The 27,543-nt window shown below is 39.6% G+C and overlaps 1 protein-coding gene across 1 annotated transcript in view; it reads left to right on the forward strand.

The window, feature by feature from the left end:
- CTNNBL1 (catenin beta like 1) overlaps nucleotides 1-27,543 on the forward strand; it is a 162,237-nt gene that overhangs the window by 21,279 nt on the left and 113,415 nt on the right. The window contains exons 2-3 of the mRNA XM_035006293.1: nucleotides 14,673-14,861; nucleotides 18,649-18,755. Of these exons, the coding sequence (XP_034862184.1) occupies nucleotides 14,673-14,861; nucleotides 18,649-18,755 (296 nt within the window). The remainder of the gene's footprint in view (nucleotides 1-14,672; nucleotides 14,862-18,648; nucleotides 18,756-27,543) is intronic.

Here is a 27,543-nt window from a genome sequence, read left to right on the forward strand (position 1 = left end):
TAAATCCTGCCTGGCTGTAGTCACGCTAACGACCCAAGGACCTCTGAGAATGTGTATACCTTATATACATTTGCTAATAATAATAAGTTATGATTCCTGGGTTTAGCTGGTTCATTGGTTTAGCTGTCCTCTTCCCCCTGTCTCTCACTGATTTAGCAACGTGGGTTGAGTGCCTGCTCTGATGTTGGGCACTGTTGGGTGCTGAGGTGTTAGCAGCAGGGGTCAGATCCATGGTTCCTGCTCGTGAGGACCCAGTTCATGAATTAGTAGAGGAGGTGGAGATTTAGGAATGCATGCATTACGTGCCAGTAGAGGTATAATATGATACACTGCTGAGGAAGCTCAGAGGTCTTACTGGAGTTTTTGGAAGACTCTTAGAGAAGGTGACCTTAGAGCTGGAGCTTAAGGCTGAGTAGGATTTCTCTAGAATGAAGGAGGAAAGGAAAGTGATCTGCTATTCATGGTAGCACAGTATGTATTTACCCCATTCCAGGGCATTGTTTAAGTAGCCCAGGGTGACTCCTGGGTCCTTCCCTGAATCTTCTCTAATTCCCTTATTGGTTTTTTCTATAGCTGGGTTTCCAGACCCTGTACTGTCCTTCTCATGCATTATCTAGATTTAATGCCTCCTTTTCAAGTGTGGTAGCTAATTCGGTGCTGCAAGACTGTAGCCAAATTGGATGTTATACTTCTAATAGTGTGACCTTAATATGCATTAGCTTTAAAAATATTTAAAGTTGGTCATCCTGTTGATTCATTGAACTGGAGATTTACTGAAGCCATCAGCTCTTTTCTGACTGAATTGTTTTTAAGTCACAATTCCCCTGGTGGGGACTTTATATATTTGCTATTTTGAATTTAAACCAAGGACTCCACAGTGCTTATACTTTTTTGGTTCAACTAATTATGGTTCTACCTATCTGTGCTGCCATTCATCCACATTTCTCTTTCGGCCTGCTTGAGTAACTTTGTGAAAGATCGTGTTGAGATAAAGGTGTTGTGAACCCTTAACCTCAGTGAGCTGCAACAACATCAAGGAACTGCAACCAGTGGGGCATGACTTGTTCTGCGTGATTCCCTGCTAGCTTCTAGTGGTCCCCCTTTTCTCCAAGTGTGTGCATAACTGTTCCATTTTGCCAAATTTACTTCAGATCTTTAAGAAATAAAATTTTATAAATACAGTTGAAGTCTCCTGTATACCCTCCCCTAATCCCATTTTATTGTGTGTCCCTCCCTAATCCAGTTTCTTACCCTTTTAGAAGCAATCACTATCTTGAATTTGGTGATTATTATTCCCACCATTTTTTTATTATTATGTGTGTAACCAGTGATGATTGAAATTTTCTTTTCTTTTTTCTTATTACAAATATGTTCCAGTGAACATTCTTTAAGTATCTCTTTGTGCATATGTCTGAGAATTTCTGTAATGTATATATACCTGGGAGTAGAATTGCTGGGGCAGTCAGAATATATGCATTTTCAGTGTTATTAGGTATCACCAATTAGACCTATACTCATTTACACTCCTATCAGCAAGTTTTAACAGCTCCCCTTTCTCCACATCTTCACCAACACATTGCTAGATTTTAATTTTTTCATTTTTGGCCAATCTGATATCTTATGGTTTTTATGTGCATTTTTTTGATTTCTAGTAACATTGGGTCCCTTTTTATATGCCTATGGGATGCTCAGTGTTTTTTCTTTTGTGATCATAATTGTGATAACATTCCTTGTCAAAAGCTGATTTTAAGTAATTCTAAAAGAGTTGTATATATAGGACTTTGCATTAGCAATCATTAAGAGAAATTTAAGCTTTGGTTCTAGCACCTTTTCAAAGTGCTGTATCTTTATCTTATTTAATCTTACTCTCCGTTATCTTACCAAAGACAATCCTGTGAGATAGAGCAAGAGCAGAGCATTTTTATAAATGCTGCACTGATAAGTCAAATGACTTATCTAAGGTCATGTGACTCTTAAGTGATTCACAAGAACCTAGATTTTTTTCTGATTATTGGTTTGCTGCTCTTTGCATTGTACTATGCTACTTCTTTTAGATCAGTGCAGTTCTGTTGTTATTGTTGTTTGGATTGATGTCTAATATTCCCTCTAGCACCTAATGGAGTGATGTTCAGGTTCTATTAGCTTAGTAAACACTTCTTAAGTGAATGAATGAAGGATGATGGTTCTGGTGTAACTGACAAAACATTCATAGTAAGTCTGCTAAAATGGAGGTAGTTTACCTTCCAATGATTTTACAAGTATCTGCCTCTCTTAGCCTTGATAAATAAACTGAATCAACATTCAGCTTTCTGATGCAGCTGCAGAATTAATCAGAGAAGATGTCAAAGTAAATCATGGACGCTAAAGTATAGTTTGTACTTTTAAAAAAAGAAATCTACACACCCTTTGGAGGTGAGATGAATATATATTCAGGCTTTAACAAGAAGTAAGAATTTTTTTGGTGGGAAAAATTGATTAAGTAGAGTCTTGATGACTAGTGATTTATTTATTTATTTATTTATTTATTTATTCTTATGTTAATCCCCATACATTACAACATTAGTTTTAAATGAAGTGTTCCATGATTCATTGTTTGTGCATAACACCCAGTGCTCCATGCAGAACGTGCCCTCCTCAATACCCACCACCAGGCTAACCCGTCCTCCCACCCCCCTCCCCTCTAGAACCCTGCCTGCCCTTCAGAGTCCATCGTCTCTCATGGTTCGTCTACCCCTCCGATTTCCCCCGCTTCATTCTTCCCCTCCCGCTACCTTCTTCTTCTTCTTCTTTTTTTTTTTTTCTTAACATATATTGCATTATTTGTTTCAGAGGTACAGATCTGAGATTCAACAGTCTTGCACAATTCACAGCGCTTATCAGAGCACATACTCTCCCCAGTGTCTATCGCCCAGTCCCCCCATCCCTCCACCCCACCCCCCACTCCAACAATACTCAGTTTGTTTCCTGCGATTAAGAATTCCTCATATCAGTGAGATCATATGATACATGTCTTTCTCTTTTGACTTATTTCACTCAACATAATACCCTCCAGTTCCATCCACGTCGTTGCAAATGGCAAGATCTCATTCCTTTTGATGGCTGCATAATATTCCATTGTATATATATACCACATCTTCTTTATCCATTCATCTGTCGATGGACATCTTGGCTCTTTCCACAGTTTGGCTATTGTGGACATTGCTGCTATAAACATCAGGGTGCACGTACCCCTTCGGATCCCTACTTTTGTATCTTTGGGGTAAATACCCAGTAGTGCAATTGCTGGATCATATGGTAGCTCTATTTTCAACTTTTTGAGGAACCTCCATACAGTTTTCCAGAGTGGCTGCACCAGTTTGCATTCCCACCAACAGTGTAGGAGGGTTCCCCTTTCTCTGCATCCCCGCCAACATCTGTCGTTTCCTGTCTTGTTAATTTTAGCCATTCTGACTGGTGTGAGGTGGTATCTCATTGAGGTTTTGATTTGGATTTCCCTGATGCCGAGCGATATTGAGCACTTTTTCATGCGTCTGTTGGCCATTTGGATGTCTTCTTTGGAAAAATGTCTGTTCATGTCTTCTGCCCATTTCTTGATTGGATTCTTTGTTCTTTGGGTGTTGAGTTGGATGAGTTCTTTATAGATTTTGGATACTAGCCCTTTATCTGATACGTCATTTGCAGATATCTTCTCCCATTCTGTCGGTTGTCTTTTGGTTTTGTTAACTGTTTCCTTTGCTTTGCAAAAGCTTTTTATCTTGATGAAGTCCCAATAGTTCATTTTTGCCCTTGCTTCCCTTGCCTTTGGCGATGTTTCTAGGAAGAAGTTGCTTCGGCTGAGGTCAAAGAGGTTGCTGCCTGTGTTCTCCTTTAGGATTTTGATGGACTCCTGTCTCACATTGAGGTCTTTCAACCATTTGGAGTCTATTTTTGTGTGTGGTGTAAGGAAATGGTCCAGTTTCATTCTTCTGCATGTGGCTATCCAATTTTCCCAACACCATTTGTTGAAGAGACTGTCTTTGTTCCATTGGACATTCTTTCCTGCTTTGTCGAAGATTAGTTGACCATAGAGTTGAGGGTCCATTTCTGGGCTCTCTATTCTGTTCCATTGATCTATGTGTCTGTTTTTGTGCCAGTACCATGCTGTCTTAATGATGACAGCTTTGTAATAGAGCTTGAAGTCCGGAATTGTGATGCCACCGGCTTTGCTTTTCTTTTTCAATATTCCTCTGGCTATGCGGGGTCTTTTCTGGTTCCATACAAATTTTAGGATGATTTGTTCCATTTCTTTGAAAAAAGTGGATGGTATTTTGATGGGTTGCATTGAATGTGTAGATTGCTCTAGGTAGCATTGACATCTTCACAATATTTGTTCTTCCAATCCATGAGCATGGAACGTTTTTCCATTTCTTTGTGTCTTCCTCAATTTCTTTCATGAGTATTTTATAGTTTTCTGAGTACAGATCCTTTGTCTCTTTGGTTAGATTTATTCCTAGGTATCTTATGGTTTTGGGTGCAATTGTAAATGGGATCGACTCCTTAATTTCTCTTTCTTCTGTCTTGTTGTTGGTGTATAGGAATGCCACTGACTTCTGTGCATTGATTTTATATCCTGCCACTTTACTGAATTCCTGTATGAGTTCTAGGAGTTTTGGGGTGGAGTCTTTTGGGTTTTCCACATAAAGTATCATATCATCTGCAAAGAGTGAGAGTTTGACTTCTTCTTTGCCAATTTGGATGCCTTTGATTTCTTTTTGTTGTCTGATTGCTGTGGCTAGGACTTCCAATACTATGTTGAATAGCAGTGGTGATAGTGGACATCCCTGCCGCGTTCCTGACCTTAGGGGGAAAGCTCTCAGTTTTTCCCCATTGAGAATAATATTTGCTGTAGGTTTTTCATAGATGGCTTTTATGATATTGAGGTATGTACCCTCTATCCCTATGCTCTGAAGAGTTTTGATCAAGAAAGGATGCTGTACTTTGTCAAAAGCTTTTTCTGCATCTATTGAGAGGATCATATGATTCTTGTTCTTTCTTTTGTTAATGTACTGTATCACATTGATTGATTTGCGGAATGTTGAACCAACCTTGCAGCCCAGGGATAAATCCCACTTGGTCATGGTGAATAATCCTTTTAATGTACTGTTGGATCCTATTGGCTAGTATTTTGGTGAGAATTTTTGCATCCATGTTCATCAAGGATATTGGTCTGTAATTCTCCTTTTTGATGGGGTCTTTGTCTGGTTTTGGGATCAAGGTAATGCTGGCCTCATAAAATGAGTTTGGAAGTTTTCCTTCCGTTTCTATTTTTTGGAACAGTTTCAGAAGAATAGGTATTAATTCTTCTTTAAATGTTTGGTAGAATTCTCCTGGGAAGCCATCTGGCCCTGGGCTTTTGTTTTTTGGGAGATTTTTGATGACTGCTTCAATTTCCTTAGTGGTTATAGGTCTGTTCAGGTTTTCTGTTTCATCCTGGTTCAGTTTTGGTAGTTGATACATCTCTAGGAATGCATCCATCTCTTCCAGGTTATCTAATTTGCTGGCATAGAGTTGCTCATAATATGTTCTTATAATTGTTTGTATTTCTTTGGTGTTGGTTGTGATCTCTCCTCTTTCATTCATGATTTTGTTGATTTGGGTCATTTCTCTTCTCTTTTTGATAAGTCTGGCCAGGGGTTTATCAATCTTGTTAATTCTTTCAAAGAACCAGCTCCTAGTTTCGTTGATCTGTTCTACTGTTCTTTTAGTTTCTATTTCATTGATTTCTGCTCTGATCTTTATTATTTCTCTTCTCCTGCTGGGTTTAGGCTTTACTTGCTGTTCTTTCTCCAGCTCCTTTAGGTGTAGGGTTAGGTTGTGTACTTGAGACCTTTCTTGTTTCTTGAGAAAGGCTTGTATTGCTATATACTTTCCTCTTAGGACTGCCTTTGCTGCATCCCAAAGATTTTGAACAGTTGTGTTTTCATTTTCATTGGTTTCCATGTATTTTTTTAATTCTTCTTTAATTTCCTGGTTGACCCATTCATTCTTCAGTAGGATGCTCTTTAGCCTCCATGTATTTGAGTTCTTTCCGACTTTCCTCTTGTGATTGAATTCTAGTTTCAAAGCATTGTGGTCTGAAAATAGGCAGGGAATGATCCCAATCTTTTGGTACCGGTTGAGACCTGATTTATGACCTAGGATGTGATCTATTCTGGAGAATGTTCCATGGGCACTAGAGAAGAATGTGTATTCCGTTGCTTTGGGGTGGAATGTTCTGAATATGTCTGTGAAGTCCATTTGGTCCAGTGTGTCATTTAAAGTCTTTATTTCCTTGTTGATCTTTTGCTTAGACGATCTGTCCATTTCAGTGAGGGGGATGTTAAAGTCCCCCACTATTATTGTATTGTTGTCGATGTGTTTCTTTGCTTTTGTTATTAATTGCCTTATATAATTGGCTGCTCCCATGTTAGGGGCATAGATATTTACAATTGTTAGATCTTCTTGTTGGATAGATCCTTTAAGTACGATATAGTGTCCTTCCTCATCTCTTTGACTAGTGATTTAAATCATAAATCACATCCATGTTACTTGTCAGCCAATCAGATTATGGATCTTAAGTGAGAGTCTTGGTGATTTTAATTTTTGATACATTGATTTTTTTTTCCCCCCTCCTTGTGGGCAGTTAAAACCCATGTTCTCCAGTAATTATTGTGTTCTCAGTACCTGTTGTTTTTTTTTTTTTTAATTGGGAATTAAGTAAATGAGAGTTCTGTTTTATATTTGCAATAACTTTGCTTTGAGATTTTGCGTTTCTGGTACTTGGTTTTTCTTCCAGAAAAAAAAGGTAGTAAATTGCCATGATTCATTGATTTTTTTTTTTTAAGCTTTAAGTCTTGTAAAGACATAATATGTAATTGTATATGAATACCTGGAATATTTCTCAGATATTTCTTAAAATATGTGTGATAATCCCTTGTTGATATAGCACTTTATAGTTTACATAGGGCACCTTTGTAAGGTGTTTAGTCATCACAACAATCTTTTGCGTTGAGGTAGGTAGCATTTTCTGTCTCTGATGGCTTTGATCCCGGATTATGAACTTTGGCTGATGGTAGCTGCAGCATTAGAGATTGTGCACTTTTTCAGTTCTGGTGCCTTAAGCAAATTTGCAAGGGAGCCCTGATGTTAACTTTGGCAGGTTTCATGCCTGCAAATATTGATTGAGCCAGAAGTCCTAGTTGTGAAATGTCACCAGTGAATGTGCAGCCAGCAAAGGCAAGGGAAAACTCATTACTACAGCTCATCTGTAACTTCTGGGTCAGGCCACTCACTACCGTCTGGTAAAAATGCATGTTTGAAAGCTCCCTTTTATTCTGACAAAATGTAATCAGGCGAGGTTAACAGCAGATGATTTCTGAGCATTTCAAATTGGTTATACCAATCCGTCCACAGCCTGGGTTTGTGACATTCCATATGTCTAATTACCTTTAGAGGTATCAGAAAGCTTTAAGATTATGAAACCTAGTGGCAGGAAGGAATTTAATCATGTGTATACCTACCTTTCCCCCTGTGTTGTATGCACCCCCCCATATTGAAAGTATTTATTCTGAAAAAGAAAAGGCGATGATAGAGGAAGAAATAGGATTACTGTCCTGAAATAATCCAAAGATTTTTTTTTTAAATGTGAGAGTGGGACTAATCATGTTTATATTGCTTTAAAGAGAAAGATTAAGGACCAAGGAAGAAAGTTGTAAGTTGTAAGGTTTCTCCTCAATTTAACAAACTCTCTGAGTGATCCAAGGATGGAAGGGGCACAATTTAGGGAGGGGTTAAGTTTCTGGTCACTGGAAGTGTTAGGAAAGCCCCAGCCTATACCCAGTGAAGATGTTTTAAAGGGGATTCAAACCTCAGATAGACGATTGGGTTAGATTCAAGGCTTCCTAAAGTCTGGATGTCTCTAGTGTTTCAGAATTACTGCAGGAGGTTGTGAATCCATACAGATGTACACAGGCATTTTCTGTAGAATGAATCTCAGTCTCTCAAAATTAATCCTTCTCTCTTTCTCCCTGTCTCTCTCTTGTTGTATATCAGGAGTTAAAAACACAAATGTAGGAGTTAAAAACACAAATGCAATGAAAAGTATTGCCAAATAGATAGTAATATATTTGTCACTGTGTTCTTTCTCAGTCATTGGATATTAAAAGGTACAGTAGGGGGTAGGGTCTGTCATATTTTGACATTAAAAAAAGATTTTCGTTTTAAAATCTGTTAGTGGTCAACACCCTTTCCAACCTTGAGGTTCTTTGATTTTTGAATCAAATGTGTCCAAGAGAGGTGGGAAGCTACTTGTATTATCTTCTATGAGCCAAACTCTGCTGGGCACTTTAGAAACATTGGCCTTACAATGAATCATGGAACACTACATCAAAAACTAATGATGTAATGTATAGTGATTAACATAACATAATAAAATAAAAAAATTTTTTAAAAAGAAACATTGGCGTTTGTGTGCTTAATATATACATATATACATAAATATATGAAAGTGGTTATTGTTTCTAGCTTATAGATTGAGAAAACTCAAGCTTAGAGGGGGTAAGTTATTTTCCAGGACTGCTAACTAAGTAGAGGGACTAGGATTTGAATTTAAGAAAGTTTGACTTCTAAACTCATTCTCCATATAGGGTATCACCAATTGCAAATAGGTTAGCTAGTTAGTATTGCAGAGTAGGAAAAGCACTATATTGGGACTTAGAAGCTTTGTATTATTGCCCATCGCAGACAAATTGCTTAAAGCCACTGGGCTCAGATTTCCTTATTTCTATAAAGAGAGGGATAAACTAGATTACCCTTTGAGCTCGAATTTCTGAGTCTTTCCCATTGTTTGATATTTAGGAAATAGTACTTCATGACCCTAGTTGAAAGGCCCTTTTCTGAAGTTCTGAAGCTTCCTGGTGCTAGGTGAAAAATTCCTGGCTTATTATGATGTTATAGAAGATTTTCTTTGACTTTTTCCATTTTTTAATAGAATTGAACATATTTTTTCTTCCATTAACATGAAAGTACATTTTATGAAAATCACCTCCTCCTAACCCAGGTAACTTGGAATATTGAACTTACTTAGACACCCCCCCCTCCCATACACATCTCCACTGTTATATCCTGGTATAGACGTGCTCTTCACATTAATAATTGTGCTGGGTGTTTTCATAATTTATCATAATGATGCCATTATTGCTTATTATAGAAGGCCCTTTCTCCCACCCCCACCCCCAAGTCTAATTGAGGTCGAGACAAGACCATAAATGCGATAATATAGATTGTATGCTCAGAGGAAATGGAGTTGGTTTCATAGTGGAATTTTAATTTAGGATTCGTTCTGGTGATGTAGCCTCTTCCTATGGTACATTACTTTGAGCCCAATATAACTGCATTTTCCCACAGCTCCTCATTATAGCTACAGCTTCTCACTGCTTTTTAATTAAGAAAAAAAAAATAGGGAGAGAGGGAAAAAGGAAACCTGCAACTTAGGTTGGATATTGTCTGGGTACGCAGGGAGTATCCTAGGCAGATTACTTATTTAATTTTTTAACTCTTTCCAAGCTTTCATGGAGATGTCTTGATTTCTGTTTCCAGGGGGATGGATATAAATATCATCCATCACACATACACACACATACTAGGCTTCAAGATCTTTGGAAAGTGAAAGCTTCTCATGTATATAATCTTGAAGCTTACCATAAGCTTTGAACAAGTGGAAATCCTTTATGTAACCTAGAAAGGCAACCAGCTGTGTGGTTGGATGGTGGCAAATGCTTAGTGAGCATTTATACCGCTCACCACCTATTGGGAGTAAGGCAGGGAATGTAGGAGATTTTTTAAATTGTTAAAGGCTGATGTTCTGGTACATCAGAAGTTAAGAGTTAATCATTTTTTCTCTAGTCTTGTGGGCAGCAGAAACAAAGAAATGACTTTATGAGGAACAGTTTCTTTTGTCATTCCTTCATCTTGAGGGATTCCAAACACCTTTCAGATACCAAAACAAATTAATCTCCAAAGGTGACTGGTAAGAATGGCTTAATCCTCTTGGGACTGGTTTTGTAAGACACAAGGAGAGCTCATGCCTGAGCTGTTGACCTCTCTGACAGGCTGGAGTGTTACATTCCCTTCCTGAATCCAGAGCCCTTTGGCTCTTCTGTAGTGGAATCGGTTTGACAGCTCTGAGATTCTTCCCCACTTGTGTATTCTTGCTTTGTTTTGTGTAACTGATCACTCTCTCAGTAGCGAATATTGGTAAATATAATGTAGAGGTTTATTTCCAGGTCAGGGTACTGTTAGCTTTATCATTTTTTTGTGGGGACCTTTCACAAATAGGACTTCAGCTTTCTATGAGTCCATATTTTATGTAGTGTTGCTGGAAAGACGGTTCCATTTTGGCTTTATCAGGGGACAGAAAGCCCTTGGATGAAAGTCCTCTAGACCTGTGGAGACCTGTGGTAGCCAGTATGGTAGCCGCGAGCTGTGTATGGCAGTTGGGCACATGAAATGGGGCTGGGTCTGGGTCGAGACACACTGTGAATGTAAAGTAATATGCCAAACTCCAGAGACTTACTTAGTATGAAAAAAAAGTAAAATATCACATTAGTAATTTTTAAAATACTGATTACATGTTAAAATGATAATATTTTAAATATATGGGATTAAAAATATTAAAATTAATTTCACCTGCTTCTTTTCACTTTTTAAAATGTGGCCCCTAAAAAATTTAAAATTACATCTATGGTTTGCATTTCATTTTAATTGGGCAGCTATGTCCTAGACTGTTAAGCCCCTTGATAGCAAAGCAGCATTTGTCTTACATTTATGTCCCCAGTTGCCAGCACAGGCCTTATACATAGTTGGCATTTAATAAATATTTGTTAAAGAAATGAATCCCAGCCTTTATTCTTCAGAGTGGTCAAATTTCAGAAATGCGTAGAAACTTCTCTTTTTGGAGTGTTAGTGTCTGAAAAAGAGACAGCCCTTTTTGGGAAGAATAAAAGTTTTTAAAATTTTGCCTTGGGAGAAAAAAATGGCTAAAATAAAATATCTCTGGGCCTTTGAACAGCTTACCTATCTGTTAGAGGTGGGAGCTGATAATGTTGGTGAAGGAATCATGGCAGAGCACCCTAATGGGTTCTGCTCTGCTCTGCTGGAGAGTTGTCATGAGGGGAGCTCAAGCTGAATGTCTGACGGAGAAGGGAGTTGTAGAAACAGTTAGTGAACCTGGAATTTGCCCTTAGGGATGTTCTGCTTAGACTATTCCTTATGATTAACAGAGCTATTCTTGTCTCAAGAATCCATCCTGGCCCTTTCTGTCTCCATTTCCCCATTTAGACATGACCCAAATGGAAGCCTGGGACTGCCACTGGGCCACCTTATTACTTGAAGATCCTTTAAGCTCTGCAGTTCTTTAATACATTATTTGTTTAATGAATGGTTTACCAAATATTTTAATTTGGCCAGGGTCTTACATGACTTATATTTATGGGTATATGTTCTTGACTGAAAGTCCCTTGGGCCTGTCTTAGTTAGGGTCCTGGAATCATGTACCAAAAGGATGCAAACTTCAGGTTCAACTTTGAGTTGACCAGGTTCAGCTTTGAGAAGAGACCAGGTTGTCTTTGCAAGAGTTTATTAAAGGATCTCAGGCATCCCCTCTCCCTGCTTAGAAAATAGAACTGTTAACCTACTTCTCTTGCCCAGAGATGTGGTGAAGATTAAGAGAAGTGCTTTAAGTTCTGCAGGAGGGAAGTGCTATTTCAGGGGAAATTATTAGAGGTCAAAGTGAAACTCTTCCCCTACCTTTGAGATGTTTGTTTTAAAAAAGTAGATTGGAAGATGTATTCCAAAGATGACACTGCCAGTATTCTTTCAGGTTTGCATTTCTTAACTATGGCGGTATTTAGCTTTTTCCTTTTAATTGTGGTCCACTGCCTTTTCTCTCTGCCCTCAGACATAAACAATCCAGAAATCTCCTTTCTGTGGAGAACTATGGAGCCCGTGCTTTGATTTGACTGCTGCAGCAACCTCACGAGAATCGCAGCAGGCCTCGTTTTATGTGCCTGAAAGAATTAGTGCTCCCAGGGGGCTGAAGTTCCTTACCTGCTGGGGAGCTACAGATTTCTGGTTTGAAGCCTGCCCTCCTTTAGGGATCAAGCTACCTTTCCTTTCTTTCTCACATGAAAACCACCACGTCCTTTTGCTTGTGGTCCATGGTACCTAGCATATTGATTTTCTTCTTTTTCTCCTCTTTTTCTAAGTGCCAGTAATGACAATAGATTTTTATAATTTTTGTGTTTATAAAAGTAGAGTGTTATCATATCAAATGATAATCTATCTCACGGAGGCTAGGAACAGAGTGAAAAATAGCAGGTGGTAACCTACAAACCAAATTGTCTAATGTGAGTTTTCTAAGCAGTGTCATATGCTTAGACTTACTGGCACACCTGGTATGTGGAACCAGCAGGGTATGTGAATATAGAGGGAAATGACTTTGCACACTGGGATAGTGCAGTTCAGTAGCAGTGTGGGTTATAAGTCACAAGGTGAGATGTGTAATGTGTATAGTAGAAATTTGTCTCTTATCACCACCAAACAACTTAGCAGGTTGGCAGCAAATGGGGCATTCTCTTCTGTTGGTCATAATAAACCATGTCACACCTAGCACACTATTAGTGTGTGTAGTTATTATAACATATAAAGAAAAGCTCGTTGAACCTAACACAGATGTCTTCTGTTGAGGAAGACAGAATCATGTGGATTACCTTATAGTAATAATCTTTTATTTTTGTTTAGTACTGTTGTCGTTTAGCGTTGGTTTTTTTTTTTTTAATATTTTATTTATTTATTTGACAGAGAGAGAGAGACAGTGAGAGAGGGAACACAAGCAGGGGGAGAGGGAGAGGGAGAAGCAGGCCTCCCGTGGAGCAGGGAGCCCGATGCGGGGCTCGATCCCAGGACCCTGGGACCATGACCTGAGCCGAAGGCAGACGCTTAACGACTGAGCCACCCAGGTGCCCCCCCCCTTTTTAAGACTTTATTTATTTGAGAGACAGAGCATGCGTGAGTGTGGGGTGGGGGTGGAGGGTGGGGGCTGAGGGCAAGGGAGAAGCAGATTCCTTGCTGAGCAGGGAGTCTGATACGGGACTCGATCCCAGGACTCTGGGATCATGACCTGAGCTGAAGGCAGAGGCTTGACGGATGGAGCCACTCAGGCGCCCTTCATTTAGCATTCTTTCACTAAAGTTTGCAACCTTTTGGTACAAGCTTCCAGTTATGAATAAGTTCTAGGAATCCAATGTATAGCAGAGTGACTTTAGTTAGCAATACTGTATTGTATACTTGAAAGTTGCTAAGAGAGTAGATCTTAAATGTTCTCACCACCAAAAAAAAAGGTAATTTTGCGAGGTGATGGAGGTGTTAACTAACTTAATGTGGTAATCATTTTGCAATATATATATATGAATCAACTAATCACATTGTACACAATGTTATATGTCAATTATATCTTAGTGAAGCTGGAGAAAAAAATGGTAAACATATACACACACACAGGCATCCTTTGAAGTTCACAGGGAAAAGGGTTATAATTTCCGTTTGCCGTTTGTAGATGAAGAAACGAAGGTTTAGAGAGGTTAATGACATGCCCAGAGCTGCACCAGTAGTAACCTGAGCTGCTTGGAGACGTTGGGCTGTTTGATTCCTGGTGCGGTGCTGTTTCTCCTCAGCTCTGAAGCCCATTTCAGTAGTGCTTCATTTTATTCCAATTTAATGGAAGGCCGCTGTTAAGAACGCCTCCGTGGACTGCAGCGTCAAAGGCAAAACGAGGACCTAACAGTGTGGCAGCCAGAGCCCCGGACCCGGAAGTGCCGATTGTGTTTTCAGTGCAGCTGCTGGCTTTGGGACTCTGGGTAATACTCCCTCTGGGCCTTACTCTACCCTATTCTTCCATAAAGTAGGACTTCGGAGTCCAGTAGACCCTTGGGTGTTACATAGGTAATCTTCTCTGCTGGAACTACTTGTGAGTGACTGGAGTCTTTCATAGACATGAATTAAAACCATGTGAAGGGATTGGTGTCGGGAATTGTATTGTAACTAGTAAATTGAGCCTAACCCATCTCAGCGTGGCTGTGTTCCCTGTGATTTCTATATACACAGCAACTTTTGTGAAGTGATAAAACTTCGCATATTAAAAAAGTTCTGTAAAAAGAAAAAGCCTACTGGGCGCCTGGGTGGCTCAGTTGGTTGAGCGACTGCCTTCGGCTCAGGTCATGATCCTGGAGTCCCTGGATCGAGTCCCGCATCGGGCTCCCTGCTGGCAGGGAGCCCGCTTCTCCCTCTGACCTTCCCCCCTCTCATGTGCTCTCTCTCTCTCATTCTCTCTGCCTCAAATAAATAAATAAAATCTTTAAAAAAAAAAAAAAAAAGAAAAAGCCAACTACCTTGTAGGTGACTTTAGTCATGTATTTATAGAATCACTACAGGTCTGAAAAAATGACCACTTGGAGCTTTACTTCATTTTGTGGGAGAAATCGTATTGTATGGAGCTTTTCATCAGTGAATCCTTGAAAGCTTTTATAATGTCTGCTACGTGTGCCCTTCTAGGTCTTTTCCAGCTCTGGAATCCTGTGTTTCTTTTTTTTCGTTCTCAGCCTAACAGGGGCACAAAACGTCCCCGGGATGATGAAGAGGAAGAGCTGAAAATGCGTCGGAGGCAGGCTGGTCCCCGAGACCGTGGCCGCTATCGGGAAGAGGAAATGGTGGTGGTAGAAGAAACAGACGATGACAAAAAGAGACTGCTGCAGATTATTGACAGAGAGGGCGAGGAGGAAGAGGAAGAGGTAAGGTGGCAGGCGAGGCTGGCCCTGACACGCAGTGTCTGTAGAGTGTCATTTTAGGTCAAATATTTCATTCCTCTGAGCTTTTCAGCTTCATCTGTTAAACAGGGCGAGGAATACTTACTGCACAGTATTGACGGGAAGGTGAAGTGCGCTGATGGAGTTGGGAAGCATTTTCAAAGTGTAAAGATCATTATAGATAGAGTTTTTAAATTCTTCTGGATTATGTGTCCTAATCGAGGCCCGAGCACTGGACTGTGGGGCTGTCGCTGTTGACTGAGGAGGGTCAGGGAGGCTTCCTAGGCCGGGCACACTGAAGGCACTTCCATTTTTTAATGTAGTCGGTAGTCTTTGAAGGAGGAGTGGCATTTGATCACACTAGTGGAAGGAGGCTTTTCAGTTGAGATGGCGTTAGCAAAGCAGCAAAGGTGGAGAATTCTGTTCAAGGTGGAGCTAAGAGATTAGGTATTTAGGTGTAACTGAGGAAATACAGTTTAGGAAAAGAGGTGCTATTTGCTGTTCCTCAAGATGCCTTAAGGCATACTCATTCCTACTTTTGGACCTTTTGACTTCTATTCCCTTTGTGGAATGCTCTTCCTGTAAGGCTTTGCATGGCGGGTTTCTTTCTTCTCATTTGGGTCTCAGTTCAGATGTTTCCTCCTCAGAGAAGCCTTTCCTATCTCTGGGGTAGCCCAGTAAGTTATTCTCTTATCACTTTGGTCAGTATATTGTCTTCATAGCATTTACCGTGATCTGAAATCCTGGTTTGTTTATTTTACTCATTTGCTATCCTCTCCCCCACCTCTTATGAAAACAGGGACTGGCTCTGTTTTGTTCACAGCTGTATCTCTAGCACTCAGTGCAGTGCCTAGCTCTTGGTAGGCCCTTGATAAATATTTATTGAATGAATAAATGAAGCTAAAAAGAGTAGAGGTAAAATACCAGTGATTAAAAATAAAATGACCTTACCTAAGTGTCTTTTTATATCCGTAAGTGTTAACTTGCATGTTATTTCACCCTGGCATTTTGTTAAAAATGAATTATGGAAATGGATTCTTAAGAGCCAGCTGTTTTTTGGTTCCCTGAAAGACATGATGCTAAGTTTGGATTTAAAAAATGAAGCTGGAGTGTGAATCTGAGAAGGAAAAAAAAATGGATTCATATTCCAAAAAGGTCTTTACTGTGTTGTGACAGTAACTCTCTCATTAGGATTTGTACCAGTGCTAATTTGGGGGTCTGCCCCCAAAAGATGGTGACACTTTGGAAATCTGTGGTGGGAGAGGGTCCTGAATTTCCTCTCTGAGGGCAGCAGCCCTGCTAGGCTTAGACAAACTGTGTGTGTAGCACATCCTCTCTCCTTCCTTCCCTCTCGGCTCGCCCGCCCTCCCTCCCTCCCTCCCTCCCTCCCTCCCTGCTCACTAGCTTCGGCTCAGTCTGTTAGCCCTGCAGCAGCAGTTAATTGGCAGGTATAATTCCCATGTAGGGCAAGGCTGGTACTGGAGGATTAGGATAGTAGCTGTCATGGGTAAGTGGTTTCTAGCCTGGGAGACAGAAATGTAGTGTGGGACCAGGCCTTCTGTTAAGGGACAAGGGAAAAAGAGATCGCTTTGTAAAAATGACACATGGAAGACTACAAGTCCAGGAGTTATTTTCTCACTGCCACCAAAGTCCCATTTGATGAAAAACAAGTGATGTTTGCCCCTGTAAAGTCATGTGGACTTGTAAAATATTATTGTCCTTTTTGTGCTATATCACCAGCATTCATCTTTCTGAAATCTCCCTCTGGTTTCTGACGTTGAGCTATTGGAGTCTTAGTCGATGACTAAGACTGATAATTCAGTTTTCCCCCAGCATTGGAGGGAAATTAAAAGAGGGAAGGCCAAACCCTGGAGAGGCTAGGATTTGGGGGATCCTATGAGAGCTGTATTAACACTATTACATTTTTTTTCCTGCAGGGTGGGCAAGATGTTAGCTAAGGGAAAGAAAAGAAGTGGAGATTGAGGTTGCTTGAAAGTGATTTAACCCTTCCTAAAAATTTAGATTACTTAGTGAAATCCTCGTGATGCATTGGGTGCATCGTGCCTGTTGCTAGTAGTAACAATAAGCATTTATGTTAATGTAGTGTCCTGTAGTTTGTAAAACAGTTCTATGCACCTCATCTCTTTAGGTCATCTCCATGACCTTGAAAGAGACAGGTAATATTTTCGCCCTCCCTCTCTCCCTGCCTGCCTGCCTTCCTTCAACACATCTTCCCTGGGTGCTTGCTGTGTGTCGGGCACTGTGATGGGCACTGGAGAGTCAGCAGTGAACAAGTAGACATGGGCCACCGAAAGGGATGTTTACTCTGGTTTGGGGTTGGAGAGATTGTCTGGGCTAGATCCTGCCATACCTTCTTTATATGGGTCATGTGAAGGATTTAGAATTTTATTCTGAATGCCAAGTGGATGAATTCAAGAAAGACTTGTGAGGTAGTCTGTTGGACTTGATGAGGGTTTGAGGATTATATTCAGCAAAGTAACATCACCACGTGCCTAGTAAGTAGTGAAGCTTGACTCTGAGTCTTGACTGAGCCGGGGCACTGAGTTCAGTTTGTGAAGTTTCTCTTTAAGCTACAGATACTGGGCATGGGGTGGGAGTCCAACAGAGGTCCTCAGGGGCCAGGAGTCATTGATAGAATCTAAGAAATCTGTCATGCCCAAAATGAATTTATAGATAACTCCTATGTTGGCTAACTGAATATACAAAAACAAAACAAAACAAAACAACCCAACATATGAACATTGAAATTTAATAAAATAATAGCTAACACTTTTGAGTACTTATACAATTATGAGATGATTCAGTGCTTTCCAGAAGGATCAGTTTCTGGTTCTCTTAATAGCAGTCTTTGTATTGCTTTTAGGTGTGAGTTGTGGTCAGTGGCCACAAAAGCTGTGAAGCCAGGAGTTGGGTGTCAGAGAGGCAGAGTGCACTGTAGCACGTGACTCTAACCTTGAAAAGAAACTGAGGAGAAAACATTCTTGAAATTTTATTGTTGATTTTTTTTGGGGAAAATGATTCCGTTTACAAAAATTCATTTTATTTACCTTTGTAGTTATTATTCCAGTGTTTGAAATAAGAAAACTGTATGATCTACTAGTTTTTTATGTCTCCCCTGAGTGAGGTTACTAAATTCTTGATGCTATATCGGGCCTCTCTGATTTCCTTCCCAGTAGCTGGTAAGGACCTGAAACAGTAATGTGTAAGAAATGCAAAGCAGTGACTGTTGCTAATTAACAAGCATTCTTATGGTATTCGCTGTACAAAAATAGGCTGTGAGTTGGATTTGGCCTGTGGACTGAAGTTTGTCGACCCCTGGTGTGGGGATTCCCAAAGATTGAGGTCCACTGTCATTGACTCAGGGTTTGACCTTGAACGAGTTCTTTTAAACCTGAGTGTTATCTTACCTGTACAACAAGGAGAAGGATGGGTAAATATTAAATTAAACTATCTAATACTGTTGCTTATTCCATGCCATACGGTATGCTCAAGAAATATTTGTTGAATGAGCTAGTCTTAAAACCTTAAACTGAGCTTCCTGAGCTAGTTGTGGGACAGAGTGATACAACATAGCATGTGATCTAGACCCTTAACCTTCTTTCCAGCGGGGGAGATAAAGTATATACTGTATATTTAACCCAGGAAGGTGAGTGGCAGAATGGCATGAAAGAGCCATAGAAAAGAAGTAGTGATTAGTGAATGAGAAATCCCTTTGGACTGAAATTGTTGCTGTTTGTTTCCTTTATACCAGGAGGAACCACTAGATGAGAGCTCAGTGAAGAAAATGATCCTTACATTTGAAAAAAGATCATACAAAAACCAAGAGTTGCGGATCAAGTTTCCAGACAATCCAGAGAAGTAAGGCTCTGTTTTGCTGAAACCCTCTTTCCTCCTACATGTTATGTTTGTTGTTTTTGTTTTGTTTTTCATTTGTTTTGCCTGCTTTGGTTTTTGTGATTTGTGTCAGGAGTCCCAGGACAACCCACATGTTTGGGAAATCACTGGAAAGACTCATAGGGCTCAGAGTCAGTGGTACTCAAGGGCACACAACAAGATCAGCAAGAGGGAAAGACAGATAAGGCTGGACTCTGGAGAAATTCATGTATAGGCTCCTTGTCTTTTTTCTGCCTGGGTTACACGCAGACATGTTCCTTTCTCCAACAGTGAAATACATCAGCACGTGTGTAGTGTTTCTGTCCAGGGAAGCGCATTTGAGTGAGACTTAAGAGTCCAAGATATTTATTGAAAACAAGTTATGTAGGCCTTCTCTGTCAGCATGACTATCAAAATTCCACACTCCCAGAGGGAAAGCAGAAGTTAAGTGCTCCAGGTGGGCAAAACACCCTATCACATAGGGAACCTTTCAAAAGCCAAGTTCCCAGATACCAGCCCTAGGACTAGATGCTTGTAAAGATCAGGTCTACTCTGTTGAATCTCAGATCTGTACCTCTGAAACAAATAATGCAATATATGTTAAGAAAAAAAAAAGAAGAAGAAGAAGGTAGCGGGAGGGGAAGAATGAAGCGGGGGAAATCGGAGGGGTAGACAAACCATGAGAGACGATGGACTCTGAAAAACAAACAGGGTTCTGGAGGGGAGGGGGGTGGGAGGATGGGTTAGCCTGGTGGTGGGTATTGAGGAGGGCACATTCTGCATGGAGCACTGGGTGTTATGCACAAACAATGAATCATGGAACACTTCATCTAAAACTAATGATGTAATGTATGGAGATTAACATAAGAATAAAAAATAAAAAAATAAAAAAATAAAATAAAATAAAAAATAAAAAAAATAAATGTCAATTAATTCAACTAAAAAAAAAAAAAAAGATCAGGTCTACTATGTTAACTCTTTTCTGCATTGTTCTTCTCAAGGCGCAAAGAAAACTGACCATGCCTGTCATTAGTGATAGCTTTACTGGTGAGAAAATTTCAAAGGCTTTGTGGTTAGACAGATATGGGTGTGACTCCTACATGACCTTGAGTAAGTCACTTCTCCTTTTTTAGCCTCAGGTATCTCATCTGTATAAAGAAATAAAACCTCCTTCACAGGGTTGTTGTGAAGATTGAGTGAGAATGATGGCAGGTGTTTGGCTCAGTGCCTGGCACACAGTAAGTGCTCACTGAATGACAGTTCACGTGATTGTCACTGCACCAGCACCTCCGTGTACTGTGAGGTGCTGTCATGAGGAATCTGGTGTCTTTCAGTCCATCTTGACAAGTACTAACATGGAAAGATCACCTGTTATGTGACCAAAAAAATCAAGGTGTGGAATATGTACAGTATGATTTAGGTAGGGAAAAAAATGAATTCTAACTAAAGGAATTGCATATTTATACAGATTTTAATGTTCTAAATCTCTCTTCCCTCCCTGTCTTTCTGCCTCTCAGGACATACACTTTTAATAAATCTTAATAGGCCCAAGGCCCCTAGGCAATTAAGAGTTGAATAGTACAGTCTTTGTACTCCAGTTTGTAGGTTACTAGGGAGACTGACTATAAATGCAGGGTAGAAGGAAATATACTTTAAAGAGATAGAAGCAGAGTGCTGTTAGAGCATAGGGAAAGAAGCCATGAATACCAAGTTGGGGGCTATTGAGGGCTTCACAGAAGAGGTGGTATTTGAGCTTGGCCTTGAAGAATGATTTTTATTTTAATAGGCAGAAGAGAACATGGAAAGGCCTTCCAGGCAATGTGATTAGCGTGAACAAAGGCACAGAGGTATCAGAGGGCATAGAGTCCTCATGGCAACCTCGTGAGGCTAATGTGATTCAGTACATCCTCTCTGTGCTGTAGATGAGGAGGTATAGAGAGAGGAGAATCTCATTAACTGGACCCAGGCTGCAACCCTCTTTGATCAGAGCTCAGCCTTCCCAACACCAGAGTTCTGTCAGTTTTGTGCTGACCTCTACCTTATCGTAGCACTTGTCATACTGCATTGTGTCTGTGTATGCATGGGTGTGTTTGATTATACAAGTAATACATGAACAGACTGTCATAAAAAACACCCAACAGTGCATAAATAAAATAAAAAATGAAAGTTCTCCTTCACTGCACAGACCCCCTTTCCATTACACTACCCGGAGATAGTCTCTGTGAGTATTCCTTTAGATTGTTTTCTGTACATATATTTACATATGTAATTTTTTCCCCCTACCTAAATCATACTATACATATTCTGAACCTTGATGGTTTTACTTACATAACAGGAGATCTTTCCATGCGTGTTTACCTTTTGTTTTGTGACTGGTGCGGTGTGTTTCATGGTGTGGAGATACCATGATTTATTTACTATTTTTCTTTGGATGGATATTTGGTTATTTTAAATATTGACTTTTGTGAACAATGCTGCAGTGAATGTCTTAGTGTGCATTATTTCTGTGGGATAGATACCTAAGTGTTGAATTCTCCAATTGAAGGGGATGTATTTTAAACTCTGATAGCTCCTGCCAAATTCCATACCCTGGCCTTTTATTCTACCAGCTGGTCTCTTTCCCTAAATTTTTGCCCACGGTGAATGTGATCTTTGTCATTTGTTCTATTGTTATTTCCTTCCTCAGTGGTTTTCCTGCATTAGACTCTGTGCCTTTCAGGAGGTAGACTGTGTCTTATTTGTTTCTGTTTGTAGTACCTAGCATAGTTCCTGCCATACTGTAAGTGCTCAGTAAACAGGAGAGATCTTACATAGTTGAGGTCATCCATATTACATTCCCAATGCTTGGAACCTGAGGATACATTATGAGAAAGCTATGCTATAGGTTGATAACATTAGAAATTTAAGAACCACAGTACTTTTTGGAATGCCAATATTGCCTTTCTCCACTTCTAGGTATACTTCTGTCGGTGTAGAGCAGTGAGTTTCTGCAGGTTATATTCACCTCTACTTCTTAGGTACCACAGATGCTCCAGTGTTACAATTCATAAGGTGGTTTTAAGAAAATGTTATTGCATTAAAAAAAACAACAACAACAGTGTTTTCCATCCAGACAAATTTATACACTATTTTAGTTTTTAAGTCACAACATTCAAAAATTGAAATTATGCATAAAGAACATTTTTTTTTCATATCTAAAAGCAGGTAGGAAACTGCATTGTGTTTTAACCTTGAGTTCTTGAATTCTTACTGGTGCAGTGTCTTTTATAATTCTCTAGACCAGCGAGGTGCAATTAAGATGAAAATTGCTAGAGCATAGTTGAATGAAACTTTCCTGTTGAGATCAGAAACGTTCAAATTTATTTTCCCATATATGCAATTGTCATTTTGATTGCATACCCAAAAATGCCTCTCTTCATTTGGCTGCATTTCAGATTCAATTGACAATTCTTATGCAGCGTCTACTTGGCACTGTGTGATCATTCTCCCGAACATCACAAGAGTAGAGTGTGCTCCTTCTCTCCTTCTCTTCATTTTTGTAGGGCTGGAATTACTTAGTTTATTGGTTCTCAAACTTTTTAGTCTCAGGACCCCTTTGCACTCTTAAATTATTGAGTACCCCAAAGTGCTTATCTTAGGAAATTTTAGAATATACAAGCACACATTTCATTAGCCCTCAGGGCAATGATAGCACCACGTGTTGTGCAGCCCTCTGGAAAATTCCACTATACAGTCCTGAGAGAATGAGAGTGAAAAAGGCAAATAATGTTTTGGATTTACCATAAAAATAGTTTTGATCATATAGACTCCTGAAGGATCTCCGGCCAGCTCCTACCCCACCCTGGGGTCCTAGGACCACACTTTGAGAATTGCTGATTCATTTGGGTGGAAGAAACCTCATGCTTCCTATGTATTGATAGCTGGTTTTATGATTGCAGGAGAACTCACTGGTTTCTGTTGCTTTTCTGGTATTTTTGACTTCACTGATCATTTGCTAATATTCACTCTTGTGGTTGAATGAGAACATCATGCTGGTCTGAAGCAAATGTACATGGGCAGACGAGCAGAATATTCTCTGTCATACCAGATGGAATTGATGACCCCGCCTCAGCCTGGGTTACTGTTTTAATATGTTGCTCTGTTGCTTTCCCATTGACCTCTAACTTGATCCTTTCTTCCAGCTGTGCATCAGCTGTTGTTAAAGGTATGCCTAATCCCTAGACCGTCAGTCCTTCACAAATATTGTAGTGTGTGCTTTAAATGAGGAGGCTTATTCTTGGTCAGCCAAAAGAGAAGAAAATTTTCTTTGTTATAGCAGAGCAGACTGGAGGGTACCTAGATTTATTGAGCACCTGCTATGTGCCAACTGTTATTAGGCACATTATATTTATTATCTCTTTTAATCCTCACTATAATTCAGCTAGGAAGCTTAAGGAAGTTGACGTTTAGAGATAGGTTAGTTAATATTCTCCATGTTCTTTGTTCCAATAACAGTTTTCTTGGGCAACACTAGACATCCTTACAATTAATTGCATTGAATAGATTGAATAGATTGTTTAGATTTGTGCCTTGCTAGAAGCTCTATGAGGACAGCAGCTGGGATTGTTTTGTTATTTGTTATTTCCTCAGTACCTAGCACAGTGACTGGCACTTAGTATGTGCCCCATGAATGCTTGTTAACACACTGCTCTTGGTTACACAGCCTATAAATGTTGTGGCTGGGGTGTAACCCAGGTCAGTCTCATTCCCAAGTCCAGGGGTTTCCTACTCTAGCTCATTATTAATGTAACATTGGGCCCCAGTGGTATTTTTGTGATGTTTCCCTGCTCACAGTTGACTTTTTGCTTGTTTTGTTGGTTTTGTTTTGATAATTTTATGACTTTCTAAACTTAAAAACATTGGGTTAAAACTGCATAGTTGGAAGAAGAATTTCCAGGTTGGAAGGGACTGAAAGGTGCAGTCCATTCTCCCTTCTCCTTCTTGATTTTTTTTCATGTCACCCTTTATTAATTACCCCCAGTGACAAGGATCTAACTTTACAAAGAAACCTGTTTCATCTTTGGCAGCTCTGACTCATAAGATTTCAACTTGGAATGAAAAAGAATTTCAACACATTCTTTTATGAGAGGATGTCTAGACTCCTTATAATCTCAGTTGCTTCCCCAAATTAGTTTCCATAGCCCTCCTAAATAAAGTATGGTTCCCGCAACAGATGTCATATACCTTAAGGGTTATCTGATCTGCATGATAACTCTTGTATTTTCTTCTAAGCAGGCTAAGACCACAGCTGCTTTTGTGGCAACTGCTTTCCTCTGCTCCTTCCTTTGGCAGGTATCTGTTAGATTTCTTTGGTGGGCTAGGGAGTGTGCCTGGTGCTGGGTGTCCAGAGATGAAGGAGTAGTAGTTTCCGTCCTGGCAGAACTATCTCATGGTCTGATTTGTATTGCAGTTACAATTGACTAACACCATCAAGTCCTTTCTACACATGTGCTCTTACTAAACCATATCTTTCTCACCCATGCATTTGTACCTGACTTTATGGGTCAGTGCAGTGCTCGGAGTGGATCCTAGGTAATTTTCCTCCTGTTAGATTTGGCCCATCATTATTGCTTGTCAGGAACTTTTTGAAATGATTTTGTCAGCTGCTGTGTTCACTGTCTCTATAAGCTTTGTGTTATATGACATTTGTTAAGTTTGCTGTTTATATATCTTCGCTTAAGTTCATCAAAAACAGGCCTAAGGGGCACCTGGCTGACTCAGTCAGAAGAGCATGAGACTCTTGATCTCGGGGTTGTGAGTTTGAGCCCCACATTGGGTACAGAGATTACTTAAAAATAAAATCTTTAAAAAACAAAAAACAGGCCTAAGGATGGAGCCCTGTGGGATACTACCAGAGGCTTCTCTTCAGGCTCACATTCATTCATTGATTATACCACCCAGGTCCCCACACCTTTTCCTTGTACTCAACGTGACTTTGCTTAGTACTATTCAGTGCCCTTGTCAGTTCTTCCCAATGAACTGTAAAAGTCTTTTGTCAAGTTACTCTCTAGTACTACTCATGTAAGGCAAATAAGCCTTAGGGATTTGCTGAGCCTTTTAGGTTCAAAGATTATACAGATCTACTGCCCCAATATCTGAATTCTATGCCAGCCCTTCCAAGTCATGATTCTGATTTGGCTTCCATGCTTTAGGTGATAAGGCACCTAGTGATCTAAAAGGGTAATCTATTTGTAAGCATAGTGAAGCAGCCTTAAAAAAACTGGAATTTTGAGAAAAGTAATTTTGAAATTAGAATAATAAGCAGGTGAGAATAGACAAGGAAGCATTGGAAAAGAAGAACAACAGAATGTTTTGTGGTAACAGGTAAAATATGCCATGATAATGTGGAAGTGTGGTCCTGGCTCAGGAATTTGCAAACAAATCTGTGAAATGGAGTGAAAAACCCATAAAAAGATTAGAGTACGCATTAAAATTTAGTGTATGATAGAGGTGGTATTTCTTCAGATCTGTGGAAAAAAGGATAGGTTATGGTATTGGGACAATTGGCCAAACATTTGCAGAAAATAAAATTAGATCTTTGCCCCATATCATATGCTAAAATATATCTCAGATTTACTTACTCCTAAACATTTAAATATATATAAACATAGAGATAGTATATCATAAAATATATTTGATCTTAGTGTAGGAAAAACCTTACTCAGGGTGCATGTAAGATAGAATTCATAAAAGCAAAGATTTAACTACTTAGGCTTTTAAAAACTTTTATGTTAAAAAGCACAATGTACAAATTAAAGAGCAAATATTTTTCATTGGTTTATTTTTTTGTAACATATGGCAGAGATTAATTTCCTTAATATATAGAGTGCTTATAAATCAGCAAATAAGATGAGCACCCTGATATAAAAATGGTCAAAGGAGAAACAACATTAACAGAATTTTAACTTAATATCAGAAGTGCAAAATAAAAAATAAGTTATATTTCTCATCTCAAATTGGAGGAGATTTTAAATAGATAATACTGGTTTTGAGGAGGTTGTGGGGGAAATAGGCACTTCATAGACTGCTGGTACCTTTCTGGCAGGCTAGAGCAAAATCTGTTAAGTTATGCATACTTTCTGACTGGGCACCTTCCTGGGAATTTATCCTAACAATAATTATGAATACATACATCGTAGTGTCATTTGTTGTAAGGGAAAAGATTGAAAAACCATCTAAATGACAAAGGGGGATTGGTAAAATAAATTATGATAGATCCACGTAAGGAAATACGATGTAGCTTTTTAAAATGTATTATTTAGAATTTCAGATAGGCTTAATCTCCTACACCCGCTCTTGGATTGATTGGTGGTTTCTTCTTGGAACACTGTGTTGAGAAGGATTCTGAAGCCATGTCTGGGCTCAGCAGGGAAGGGCACTGGGTTCAATGAGGGATTTTGCCATGGAAGGAGAAGGAATGACAAGTGTTCGATACTGGCTTTTCCTGTTGTAGAAGAATGCTTAATGATAAGGGGAATTGTTCAGCCTATGTTAACAACAATGGCAAAAATTGAATATAGAACTGTATACTATGTAGGCTACTTTTTTTGGTGTGTGGGGGGGTAGGCTATGAGTTGAGAAAAACTACTTAAACCTACCAGAATATTATCAGTGGTTATTTCTGGTCACTGAGATAATGGATGGATGATTTCTGTTTATTTTTTGAAAGCTTGTCTTTTCCCAGTTTTCTATAGAAAGTAGTATTTTATAATTAGAAAAAATATATATAAATGTTATGATTAAAAATAGTAATGGGGAAAAACAGTGGTAAGGATATTGTCTGAAATACAGGCATGTTTTTAAAGAACTATAGTCTCCAGATTTTGTTCCTTGCAGAATCCAGATTTTTGGAGAGGTGGTTTTTGCCCAGCCCCTCAGCGTCTGAATGAGGCATATGTAACTTCAAGAGTCCCTGCTTATGTTCCTTTTCTTTTTTTAAATTAAAGCACACTGATATAAAATTAAATTGAGGCCATTTGATTAAGCAGGCATCTGTGGATATATAGAGACAAAAGATATAATTTCTGTCTTTAAGAAGCGTATATTCTAGAAGGGAAGATAGACATAATAATAACAGCAGTGGCAGGAGAAGAAATGAGAGCAAACATGTAGTGCTTTTTATAGGCCAGGCATTTTTCTTAAGTGCTTTATTTATTCATTTACTCCTTACAGTAGACCTGTGAGATAGGAACTTTATGATCTTATTTACAGATGAGAAATTGAGGCATGGAGAAGTGAAGTAAGTGACTAAATCAGGTTCAAACCCAGGCAGTCTGACTCCAGAGTCTGTTAAACCACTGCTGGGGTGCCTGGGTGGCTCAGTCGGTTGTGTCTGACTCTTGGTCTCAGCTCAGGTCTTTTTTTTTTTTTTTAAGATTTTATTTATTTATTTATTTGAGAGAGGGAGAGGGAGAGAGAGAGCGCACGTGTGAGCAGGGGGAGGGACAGGGTGAGGGAGAGGGAAAGAATCTCAGGGAAACTCCACACTGACTGCAGAGCCTGACACGGGGCCTGATCTCACAACCCTGAGGTCATGACCTGAGCCAAAACCAAGAGTCAGATGCTCAACTGGCTGAGCCACCCAGGTGCCCCTCAGCCCAGGTCTTGATCTCAGGGTCATGAGTTCGAGTTCAAGCATGTGCAGTCTCTCCGTGGGTTACTTGGACACAATGATACAGATATCCTTTCAGATCTGTCCTCAGTTACTCTCAGTCAGGTATTGTTCAGTTGCTTT

Source organism: Mirounga leonina, unplaced genomic scaffold (assembly GCF_011800145.1).
Source record: "Mirounga leonina isolate KUSES-001 unplaced genomic scaffold, KU_Mleo_1.0 Mir_150, whole genome shotgun sequence".
Lineage (NCBI taxonomy): Eukaryota > Metazoa > Chordata > Mammalia > Carnivora > Phocidae > Mirounga > Mirounga leonina.